This window comes from Tyto alba, unplaced genomic scaffold, assembly GCF_018691265.1.
Source record: "Tyto alba isolate M040663 unplaced genomic scaffold, T.alba_DEE_v4.0 Super-Scaffold_9, whole genome shotgun sequence".
Taxonomy (NCBI): domain Eukaryota; kingdom Metazoa; phylum Chordata; class Aves; order Strigiformes; family Tytonidae; genus Tyto; species Tyto alba.
Window position 1 is genome coordinate 34,859,547 of NW_024881330.1, and position 12,731 is coordinate 34,872,277.

The 12,731-nt window shown below is 38.2% G+C and overlaps 1 protein-coding gene across 6 annotated transcripts in view; it reads left to right on the forward strand.

Annotated features, from left to right (window-relative positions):
• The window catches only part of STAU2 (staufen double-stranded RNA binding protein 2), a 171,604-nt gene that overhangs the window by 108,771 nt on the left and 50,102 nt on the right, over nt 1-12,731 (forward strand). For all 6 annotated transcript variants that reach the window (XM_033007953.2, XM_042786251.1, XM_042786252.1 and 3 more), the window contains one exon: nt 151-264. In XM_033007953.2, the coding sequence (XP_032863844.1) occupies nt 151-264 (114 nt within the window). The remainder of the gene's footprint in view (nt 1-150; nt 265-12,731) is intronic.

Sequence of the window (12,731 nt, forward strand, 5' to 3'; positions counted from 1 at the left end):
TTTACACACTCCTTGTTTTATATTAAAGATGAATTCAATGTAAATGTTTGGAATTCTTCTTACAAACTTGTTGAAAAGGGACAGTATTTTAGCATGACTCCCTTGTACAAACCTGGTGTTTAGCAGATTACGTATGTTATTCTGTTATAGGTACACTACAGTGATAGACAAAATGGCAAAGAGTGTATGACCTGTTTGACACTGTCTCCTGTGCAGATGACTTTCCAAGGTATCGGAAGCTCCATTGAAGCCAGCCATGACCAGGTATAATACCTTCACCCCACACTCTTGTAATTTTATTAATATCTAGTAAGGCCAGAATGTCAGCATTAGTAATTTTTAAATTTCAACCCATCTTGTGCTTTTCATATGGCATGTTCTTGTCACTGGGATTTGCCTATCTTGCCAGAGTAAAATCCTGATTAGATCTGAAGAGTGACCCAAAAAGGAGACAAAACTATATTGCCTTTTACATATTTTTAAGACATATTAGGGAAGCTTGAAGAGCTTGCTCTGTCTTTAAAGTCAGATATAAGGTTTCTGCAAAGGTTTTATTTGGTTTTATGTATGTATCAGGTCTTGTCTATACTATTTTTACTAGAAGATTATGGGTAGCTGGAAAAACAGAGATGAAGCCATTATCTCCAGCCATCATCTGTCACAAGAAACTGTCATTTGAGAGGGGAAAGGGATTTTTAATCAGACTGTGTAAAGCTCCCATTTTGTTTGGCTGTTCTTAAAATGTTTAGTTCAAGATTCTGGTGAAAAGCCAGGAGAAAAAAAAAAAAAATCTCAATGTTAATCACTCATCACCCTGCTGCATCAGATGGGAACTGAGGGGGACTTCCATTCTAGTCTTCTTGTCCTCCAACACTCTTATGTATAAAATCAAGACAAGACTTTGATACTCCAAAAGTTTTAAAAGCAAAAAGGAAACAAGAAAACTTTAAACCAAACCTTGCACCTTTCGGATCTTCAACAGATTGGAAAAAGTACCATTTTTGTTCGCCTTTGCAAGCCATCTTTAAATTGTACTGTGTTCACATTTACCATACATTTTATCAGACTATATGTAAGATTCTCTAAGGAAAAAGGAAAAGTCACCTTAAGAATTATCAGGATTAGTTACTTTTGGGGAAAAGTTTCAGACACTCCTAGCCATATTTTTGATTGGTGGGTTTTTTTCTTGGACGTTTCTAAGTTAGTTGTTAACATAAACTAAGCCCATTAGTTATTTACATGGTAACATGAGGATACTTCCTGTCCATAAGTGTTTGGTGTTTTACAGTAATGGAGAGCTGTGGTAAGTCAGACCATGCTTCGACATTCAATTCTCATTTCATCCAGCAACTTGTTTATGCTGTTCTAAAGTCGCTCCGTTTTTCTTTCAGTAAAGATCGCCTTTTAAAATTTAGTTATAACTCAAATGCAATATTTAGACATTTCAATGAATTTAAGGTGGTCCCTGTCAATTTGGTAATGACTACATTCTGGGCTACCAGCCAGCTTGGCCTTTGTCTTAGCATTTATTTAGGCTAGAGTAGGATGTGTAAACAGAAAAAAGACTTTGTAAGCAAAAAGCACGTTTAAGCCATCTGAATAATTATATATTTAAGACATCTGAATTAAAAAGTGTTATTAACCCTGCAAAGTCAAGCACCTAGAAATTAGGGAATTCCAGATTATGTGCAGCATTAGTTTAATCCCAAGTGTATTCATTCAGTACTCTGAACAGGACATTCTTCTGGGAGGAAAAAAAAAAATGCATAAAATCACATAGATAAAGATTGTATCGTATCATGTCTACAAATAGGTAGAATTATGTTTGCTTGTGCCATTATGTAGCTAGAATTTCTTAATCTTGCTTTATTTTGAAGTTTAAAAAACGTTCATGATTGCCTTCAGTTATGTAATTTTCCACAGGGTTCTTGAAAAGAAATATGATTTGTCATTGCATGATGGGCTGGTGGTTGTGTTACTGAAACCACATCACTTCTGCAGAGATTTCATCTGAGCTGAGAGCAAAAGAAAATAATCATCCAAAAGACAAGTGACAAATAGTGGGTCACAAAACAGAACCACGTATTGGACAGGGTTCACACATTTCTGCTTGTCCCCTTCCTAAATATCCAAAGAATTCCACTTTCTGGGGAACAGGGGTGCTACTGACTGGTTGTGTTTGATAAGGAGGGTGACAGGACTGGGTTGAAGCATTTGCCATCACCTGAATAGAGAAAAATTAATCATTAGCAAACAAACAGAAAGCACATCAAGTGTTTGTCAGTCACTGGAATTAATTAAGGACAAAATTAGAGCTCTTAATGGACTAACTAAAAAAAATATCATCCTTTTTTCTTGTTTCTGTGTGATTGGTATGATTTTGCTTGTTTTTCTACAGTTTCCCTCACAGCAGATTTATCTGATACCATTGTTGCTCTTATAAAAATAGGAGACAGAACTGCTGTACCTTTAAGCTGAATTAGCCACATTTGAAAGTTTGAAATTAAACAAGTTCAAGATAGCCATATGCTATAAAACTTTAATTCTAGAAACACTTCTTTAACTTATGTCATGTGTTACTTTGAAATCATCTTTTTTGTATTGTATGGTAATTAGGATGGACTAGTCACCTGCAAGCCTGTGATTTCAGTGGAGGCACATTGGTTTGTGTCAGCTATGAGCCCTGACATAGTTTGAGTTGGAGATCTGTCCACTTCTGCGTTTATGAAGATAATTTTTTTCATGTTCATTCTCAAATATAGAGTTTATCATTTCTAGGGTTTTTTTTTAATGGAAAACTGACTGAATGAGACTCTGGAATAGTTTCTTTGTGGGACAGTGGTGGAATCTGTTGCGTGACAATGTCTAATAAAAAAAGCTGTATACCAGATTTGTCAGAATATTGTGGCAGAAGAACCACAGCTGACCACGTACGTTGATCAAAAAAAGAAACAGAAAGGAAAAAAAAAAAAAAAATAGAAAAACAGGTTCCCAATGGCATCTCCAGCACTAAAATCTACCTTATAGATTGGACTTGTCTTTTGTAATATATCTCTCTACTCACAATCAGTGGGAGATTTGTTACCCAGAAAATACCAGTGTGGTTACAATCCTTCATAAGTATATTATCTTGGTTTTTCAAATATGCCAAGACTTGGCACAGCAGTTTTTCAAGTCACTTGCTCTTTTCCTATACTCTGTAGGGAGTTTTCATTCTTTAGATTGGTTTAGCTTGTCATTTTCAGGAGTTTAATTTTTTTCCCCACATACTTCATTTGAGCAACTTCAGATTAAAATAAACATTTCATACTGGTACACTAATTAGTGTGTATTTCAAATGTCTGATTGACAAGGTATATCTCATTTGGACATGAAGCAGTTTTGTGGAAGCAGTGGCTGGTCTTTCATTTTTCTTTTGGCAAACAGTAAAAAAGGGAAACATTCCTAAAGTACCAGTGCACTCTAGCCTGCCACATGGTTTATTCGGTTTTGCATTCAGGTATGCCAGCCTCTTAAGTAGAAATGCAATGGTTTTCAGAATACTTTTTTCCTGAATTTTTTTTTTTTTTTTCTGTTTCCTAGTATCTGACTACAACTATAAATTTCTCTTTCCTTAATGGCCACTATTCTTTGATTTTTTTCAGTAGAATTTAGCTACAAGGAGTTTTTAGTTAAAATGGTCACCACTTTCTAGTGGCTTTCTCAAGCAAACCTGAGTTTGTCCTTAAAGTTAATGAATCCTGGTACTTCCTACCTTGCTGTGGGACTCGAGGCAACCTGTTCTCAGGGCTTATGGTGGACTTTAGGCATATAGTGTGAAGCTGAGGAATTAATTGAATGTGGGTGATATAAACCAACAGAAAGGAAGTCCAGGTAGTTGTTATTTTTGTGTCACTAAGAAAATTCAAGGTATGAGGAGTGGGAGATAGGAAAGGTAAAAATTCAAATATAGGAGGCTATTTAAGCGAAAATAGGTGCAATGGAGCAGAAAACAAAGAATGTGCAAGCAAACGGAGCAGTGAATGTCTAAAGGCCGTGGAAGTAGGATAAAGAGAGGAAGTTTGAGCTAAGTTGAAGAAGGTGTTCAGAAACCCCACCAAAATGAATAACGACATCTTCTCTACTGCTTAGTCTAAAAGTCTTAGAGAGTTCTGCCTGCTTAGCTTCTCAAATTGAACACTGAATTGCTTGTTACCGATACAAATACATACCTTTCAGCTTTAGCAAACTGGGTTATATGAATAGCTCTTTGAATTCTTGAGCACAGACATACCAAGAACTTTTAGATAGAAGATGCAATGCTATCAGAGCAAACTATTGAAGGAAACAGAGATTTCTGTTTTCCCCAAAGAATTCTAGTCAATACCGTAAAGTTGTTAGAGATGTACTTCACTCAACACAAATTATTGGACTCAGTGTAATGGTAGCTAGGTTAAATTTGATAACCTGTGTCATATAAGATAGCCTATGACAGAGTTTCAGTCTAAGACATGACACTTCTACTTCTGCTACATCCTGAACAAGCCAGCGTCAAACTCAGCGTACATGTTTGCATGTATATTTTGGAAAGTTGCAATGTTACCATCTTTAGTGGCTTTGTAATAATTGCTCTTTTACTGAATGCTTTAGCTCTAAGTGACTGTAGAGCTCTGCTTCAGGAGTATCATACCCCTGTGGTTCTCATGCTGTGAAGAAAACCCTGGAAAAAAAATCTTGGGTGCATTCTTAAGGCTTGCTGAAAAGCAGGCGAATTGAAAGTATGAACATTCATTTTTTAATAAAATTACTTTAAAGTCAGTCCTGCTGATGAGGAAGAACAGATTGGACCCATTCTTAGATTTTTGAATGCTTGCCATGGAGTACTCTGCCTGTACAACTGAATTTTTAACCCTCAGTAACTTGATGTTCATTGAGGGATGACCAGTTCTCTACTTAAATTTCAGGAGACAGATCAAAGACCGGTGCATTTTCTTAAAGTCTCATTACTTTAATACTTTTTGATGGTTTTGGAGGTTTTAGCATATGCATGTTTTTCAGAGCTGGCAATACTGCTCATTTGTTTATAACTGACTTCGGTGGTTTACGTCACCCAATAGTCCCAATGAGATGTACTGTTAAAGTGATGACAATGAATCTTTTATACTTACTTTCAGTCCATGCTTTCTTAATCCCATCCATTACATTTGTGTTGTATATTAGACCATGTTTTTAGAACTCTCCTACTCTTTACAATGGAGAAAATACAATACTTTTATTTTCTAGGACAGGTAACAATTGCGTGATGTTATACATAATCTACCACTACTATCACGTTTATTTTCAAGTATAAAAATAGCTGGAAAGAGAATAAACAGGTGCAGAAATTGTAGAAGTGGAAGGGCTACAGATGAGATAGACTTGATAAGAGAGGGGCTGTACTGAAAGGAAGATGCCATGCTCATCAGTTTCAGAAATCGCTGATGGAAAGCTTGACAGACAGCAGTGACGAGCAAACTGAAATATGCTATGTAGCAAACCGTTGCTGGCCTGCATTTCTGGGCAGGGTTAACAGATTGTGGTGATGCCCAGAGGTGAGCAGCTCCTGATGTTACTTGAATACAGCAAAGGTGGAAGTAGTTCTCTAGGGACAAAAGACCCCAGAGATGGGTGAGAGGTTCGAGAGAGGGTGCCATTGAAACTTAAAGTTTAAGAAGAACTTTACCTTGTAACAGCAAATACATAGTAGATATGAAGGTCCACATCTCGTATCTTTTTTATGGTCTGAGAATTGTTTCTAGAGCATGCTTGGGAGGCAGCATCTAGGGAATATATGCCATCCAGAGCCACTGACTAACTTACCTGTAAGTAAAACAGAAGGCCAAAACGCTGGTGGTGTAGTCAGTGAGTATGGAGAGGGTGAGAATTTGTCCAATACTGTAACCAAAAAAGATGAATGGGATTGGGTTTTTTGTTTAGATACCTTTCCACATCAGAAGAAAAGATTATTTGCTGGATACTACATTAATTCCTGCTTAAAATTAATTTTGTTCTAAGGCAAAATTAGTATTTTCTAGATGTTCAGATTTACTTCACAGTAGGTGTTTTTGTCCTGGACATAGCCAAAAAATGAGAACATATTAGGATTTTCTTTAAAAAATACATGTATTCCTTTTTTTTGGCTGGTGTTAAGTGCTTCAGTTGTCAGCTCATTTCTACTTGACTTATGGTAAATGCAGTTCTCATTTCTGTGGGGTGGCTTCTTCGATAAAATGAGATAGCTTTAGTTTGACTCAGTAAAAATCTTCTAGAAGTTTTCCCAAAGCTTGGCAATTCTATCACAGCCCCTTTAGCATCAGGACTCCTACCTGATCTTGTACAAACATGTCATGAGGCTAGGTCTCCTTCTTCTGCTGGTGTGATCTGGCTGGCTGCTGCCTTCTCCTTGCTGACTCTGTAACCTTCAGGGTGGGTCAGGCATGGCCACAGTTGAGTGCCTGGTAATCCAAAAGAGACAACTCATGTGGGACAGAAATATCAACTACTTCTGATATATAGCACCATGCTTCACTCTTCTCTTATACTGGGAAAGTTGCACCTCTTAGGTTGATGTTTCAGTTAGGAGTCATCCCATGAGGTTTTAGTTAGGCTCACTAGGTTGTTGTCTGCTATTTGGTACTTTTTCCTCATCTGCTGTGCTCCCCATGACTGTGTGTGGAGACGTTGGTACATTCCCTCTGTATTCTTCATCTTCTGTTTCACATTATCTCAGTCTGGATGTACGTGACAGAACATTTGCTTTTCCCTGGCAGCTGCTGAAGGAAAACCTTGATGAGCCAGAGATCAAACATTTGTATTTGTTCAGGATGTGTAATCTTTCATTTTCAAAAAGTGAGTTACTAATTAACTGGTGAATGGGAACAGAATGTAAACTAAGGCACGGCTATCTCCCTGCCAGACCCTTTCAGTGCTCTCATTCAGGGCTTCCTGAGGAGCTTCCCAATGTGACTGCCTCTTGCTGAAGATGCAGAAAAGGATTTTTCAGTGCTCTGTGTATGCATGTCTGTTTACACAGTAATGCCAGCAGAGTATGAAATGCTACTGTTGCAGTCTCTGGGTATCTTACATGCTTGGCATGTAAATGATGCCAAAGACTATGTATGTTTTGGGGTCTGTCTCCTCCTCTATTGGAAAAAAAAAAAAAAAAAAAAAAGTGAAATAAAATATCCTGGTGACAACTATCGGTGAGGTTTCACAAGAGTGATGCGGTCCACAGAATCGCAGAATGGTTGAGTTGGGAAGGGGCCTCTGGAGGTCATCTGGTCCAACAGCTCTGCTCAAGCAGGGCCACCTAGAAAAGGCAGCCCAGGACTATGTCCAGGCAGCTTTTGAATATCTCCAAGGTGGAAGACTCTACCTTGGTTGTTCCTTCCTATTTACTTCTTCTCCAATTCTGGCTGCTTCCTAAACCACTGAGCTGTCAGAAACTAACTGAAGTTTTTAGCCAGCTAAGTGAGTTGAACTAATGCACTAGCGGTTAGATGAGTACCAGAGCTGAAACATGGGAGCCATCAGGACTGCCCAGCCAAGAGAAGAGGAGGGGGAGCCACCTCCTTCCACAGCAGCAAGCTATTAGATCAGCTTGCCCACCTTGTAAAATGTCACTTGAAGAGGATGAGGAAAAAGATGAACTCTGATTCTACATAAATTGTTTCTACAAGAAAAGTGATTTTCTTGTAGAAATGTTTGTCTTGTTTTGTACCCTTAATCCTGTTCACTGTTGCAGTAGCATGATCTGGCATAAAGAACAGGAATGCACACAGAAGGAGAGAGGAAGAGCAGGATCATAGCAACCCTGACCTAGAGACAATTAGCTGTTTTGGAACTGCATTCTTAGTAGTTGCTTGCATTAAAATACCTTAGCAGGCTTTCAGTGCAGTGTAGCATGTAGAAGTGAAAAGAAAGACATTAATAACATGCAATGAGCCAACCTTCCACAGAGCACAGGCCAGCTGTTCGCTATCCTTAGTTTGCAATCTGTTTCTGGTTTGGTTTGGTTTGCTGTTACTTTAGCCTCAGCTGGCCAATGGTGAAATGTAAAAATCTTGAATTTTCTTGCTGCTGTGGCTGTTAGGGAAGGGAGGAAGCTTGAAAGGGAAAGGTATTGGAGGAGTTTGGAAAAGCTAAAAGTGTCAGTTGTTTTTCTGCCTTGTCACACTGCAGCAGGAGATTCAGCCCACTTGCAGTATCAAGAAATCTAACAACTTTTTCCCTGGCAGGAAAAAACAGAGGGAAGACAACAGAGGTAGGTTCTTCTCCCACTCAACAGTTAAAAATGGATAGACATACACCTACTAGACAAAAGTTGGTGACAGAGATGGAGGCAAAAATGGAGTGGAAGGAGACCCCCTAGGAGCTTGTCTTGCAGTTGCGATTGACAATGATCTGGATTTTTCATCCTGATCCCTGATGGGCAGCATTTCCATTTTAATAGCTATGTTCATTTTAATTTCTAGAACTGGTAAAGCCTTTCAGACCTTATGAATGAAAACTAATACTCAGTCAAAACCCAGTTGCCTGTTTTGTAGGCACCTCCATTTTAGACAAAGAAAGTTATTAGCAAAACATACACTCAATTTTGTTGCCCACCCTGTCCTTTCCAGAGTTATTCTGTAGCATTTTGCACACACTAATCAAAGTAGTACTATGTCTGTTTGTTGATATGTGTTTAATCACTTGTCATTCAGTGAAGTTGCTTAACACACTAATTATATAATTGCCATTTCAAAATACATTTCCTTAACTGTTCTACAAGACAAAATAATGATTTGCACATGTTGCATCTGAGGAACTGTGCTTTTGCCAAAACTGTGTTTGCCACCTCATTTTTCCACTTCTCTTGAAATAATATCACAGGGCTGGCATTATGCATTTGCCTAGTACAAATGAAGTTTCATAGTTTTTGTTTGCATAATCATCATACAACCCCTGGATCTGCACAGTGCAAGTAGAAACTAAAGCTGGGATCCTACACCCCTTCATTTCAAGGATTCATTTCAAGAAGCTAGGATCTCATAATAAATGTTCTGACAATAGACTTAAAAGGAAATAATGGAGGTCAGGTTTTATAAGTAAGTACAAGGGAATACTCAAACCCAGGATGCCAAGCTTATGTACTGTGAAGTACAGTGGGATAACAAAACTGAGCACTCCTCCTCACCACTTTAGTTTCACCAAATTGGTACAAGTTTCCTTTGACTATCTGCTCAGAGTTTAAACAGCTTTTCCTTCATTCTTTGGAGATAGGTCCACACAGCATAACCAGCCCTGGTGATGGGCTAATCTAAGCGCTTCTGTAAACTTGGACTGTCTTCCAGCACTACGTTCCCACAGCAAACTCCTGTCATCTGTTGTGTCTGCGTAACTTACGCGCTCATCTGTACGTAGTGTGGCCCATGTTTTTAGTGCTGAGGCACTTTTCTCAGTTTGTTGTAGGCAAACTTGTGTCTATTCTGGGCAGAGGTAGGATTACCGGAGGAACAAAGGAATAGTTTTGTCAAGTAATGGGAAGAGCATAAAAGTAGTCATGCATGCACGCACAGTGTGGATTTCCGCAAGTTCCTGTTCAATTTAAAGTTAAGTTTTAAAGTTACTGTCTTAGCTATGCTACCTGTAACATGGATTGGTACATTAAAGGTCTGGATCTCTGCTGAGCATGGGCAAGTTGTGGAGCTATGTTAAGGAGCGCTAAGATATAATTCAGTTCCTAGACATCCATGGTGCAACAACATCCTTCTTTATTCCTTGGAATTTTTTTTAAATACCCCATTAAGAAAGAACTGAAGACTTACCCTAGCTTAATCACTAGTGATTTACCTGAGAAAATGATTTCACTTTCCTTTTTTACGTGATTGCCATTGATGCCCTGATGACATCTACAGGGAAAAAGGTGCTTCAATTCTTTCCTATAACTCATTTAACATAGCATCCAAGTCCCTCTCTTGTCTCCCAAACTCATTTCACATACAGGTTTTTGTAGTCACACTAGGTTTCTCATATCATCAAGACAGAACATCCCACTGTTTGAGACTGGAAAGAGTCACCAACTAACCTTCTCTTCAAAGCACCAAATGTGCAATATCCTCACTTGATACTGGAGTTCCTGCATCCCCAAAAGCTCCGTATGTACTTGTCTCCTCCATTTCATAGCCCCTACAGACTGCCTGTGTTCCAATATTAATGCTTCATTCCAACAAGATCCTTCACATATGCTAAATGTAAGACTGCTTCCAAGCAATTCACTCTCTCAAGGATCCAGGACTTGAGATAATAAACATTAAAATGGCGGTATCAAGCAAAACCAAAACAGTGAACTCTTAAGTTAAACTTCAAATTTTATACGTATTTCTTCACATTCATTCTTTCTCTTTCCCATCATTAAAGAGACTGAGAGACCTAGTTTTCCACAAATCCTTACAGCTATACAAATAATTGATTTTACAGTCCAAAATCTCCTCTCTCATCCTTCATCCCCTCAAAAAAACAGTTTAAATAGGTCCAAAATAAAGAAAAAAATGCTTCTAGCCAAAAAAAATAATTATTTTTGTACTTGACCATTTGTAGTGAAACTAGGAAAATGTCTGAGATTTACAAAACTGGTGGGAAAGGTAACAGTCATCTTCTTTGACTCACTAAACAGTGTGCTTGGTAGAGCTGCATGAGCTGAAGAGTTTGGGGGAATTCTCGTTTTGTAATATCCCACAAGACGGCAGTTAGAGCGCTGTTCTGGAAGGTGAAAAGAAAGATTCTGATCATCCTGGGAGTCAAAGGGCCTTAAGCTATGATTTTCCACAGTCCACTCTCAACCATCAAGTGAATCTTGCCCTTTTGCCACAAATGACCAAAGCTAAGCAAGCTGTAACATATCTTCAAAGTTTCCAAAGTTACTTACAGTTGAAATTGCAGGATACCTGTCCCAAGCCTGGGAGCACATTTAGCCAATACAAAACCACTTTTTCCAATCTACATATATACATATACATATACATATATATATATATATATATATATATATATATATATATAATAATATATATATATAACAATTTTAAGGAAGAATATGCTGACCTTGCTCTACGGCCAGCCCCATCCCTGCCACCAGTGCATATCCAGCTGGTGGCGGCATTGTTCAAACCTCCCAGCCTTGTGCTCCTTGTGGTTGGAAGCTGCCACACAGACCCCAAGGAGGGATTGCTAGGTCAGGCAACAAAGACAATTTAAGGTTCAGCTGGAGTCACTGTGCTCCCTACCCAGAGGTACCCAGCGTACCCAGAGAGTCATCTTCCTCCCTTGTGTAATTCTTCTAAGCATGACCTACAGGCAAAAGGAAAACTTCCCTTCCTCAGCACTCATCTCGTCAGCTGTCTATAAAAAAACTTCACATTTGCTTCAGGATTTTTAAAACTTGATTGCATGGCATGGATTCATAAAGGACATCTTGGCATACATTTATACATCTGCTGTTGCTGAATCTCTTATATTGGCAGCTTGATAAAGTAAGACAAGTGCCAAAGACTCGATTCTCTGTATGCAGTCATCAGTGGGACACCGAGCAGTCCCTGTACCTGTCATGCCTCAGCTATTTACATAAAAAGCACACCTTTTGCTGATATTGGCTACAAGGCTTATCCCAGTCACGTAAAGATTTTAACTGGTTTGTGAGATCATAGGAAACCTGTTTAGCTATTACTTCAAAATGTTGGGTTGTTCAGCAAGTCAGTCCTATTTCAGACTACTCCCCAAATATTTCACACGCTAACATTGTTTTGAATACTTGGGGTAATTTTTTCTAGCACAGCATGCTGTATGAAATTATGAATTGAGGAGATTTTTATGTTGTCATATTTGACTCAATACCCCATTGTCATTTACGTGAAGTGGTACAATAATACACTGCCAGTCATTTAGGGGACAGCTGGGCATACATGAAGCATTGTTCACGTGTGTGGGGCTTCCCAGGGTGCTTCAGTTCGTCACTGTAGATACTACTGCAGGACCCGGGGCTTGATTTTGGAGTCTGTCAGAAAATAAAAAATAAACGGAGATCAGTGTGTAGAACCATTTTTTTGTCATCATGTATCTGTCCACACTTGTGAGGAAAAGAATAGAAAAGAAAAAAAATGAGGAAGGAATGTTTTCTGTAATTTTCTAAGCTGCAAAAGAGTTAAGCAAGAAGATACGGATTTGAGAGGTAGTTAAGGAAATTTAAAGAAGGCATCAAATGTTGTCTTGACCCAAAAATGCTTAAAGCCCCATTTTCCCTTACAGAATGAAAATATTAGCGTAGAAGTAGTCTGACATACTGGAAAATACACAATTTAGACATGTCAAACTACTTTGAGAAAATTTTCAAAGATCCGAAAGATTTTTTTCCCTCATTTAAATAAACTGGATCTTGTGGAGGTTTTTTTGCAACTCTTCTGATAAGTAACGCTTAAAACCCTTTTGATCAAATACCCTTTCTCAGCCAATTACATGTTCTTAATTTAGAGGCCAGTTCAAAAGATTGCTTGTTACCTTCATTTAACAGAGGTTCAACTGCTGCAGTTTTCTGATCCTTTAAAAAAAAGGCAAACTGAGAGTTTACACAATAAAAGTTCTTTTTTTATTCTCAAATTAATTATTTTGAAATATCTCACAGATTACATCAGTTTCTTTCTTGCATTCATGTTGCAAGATGTCAACTATTGTATATT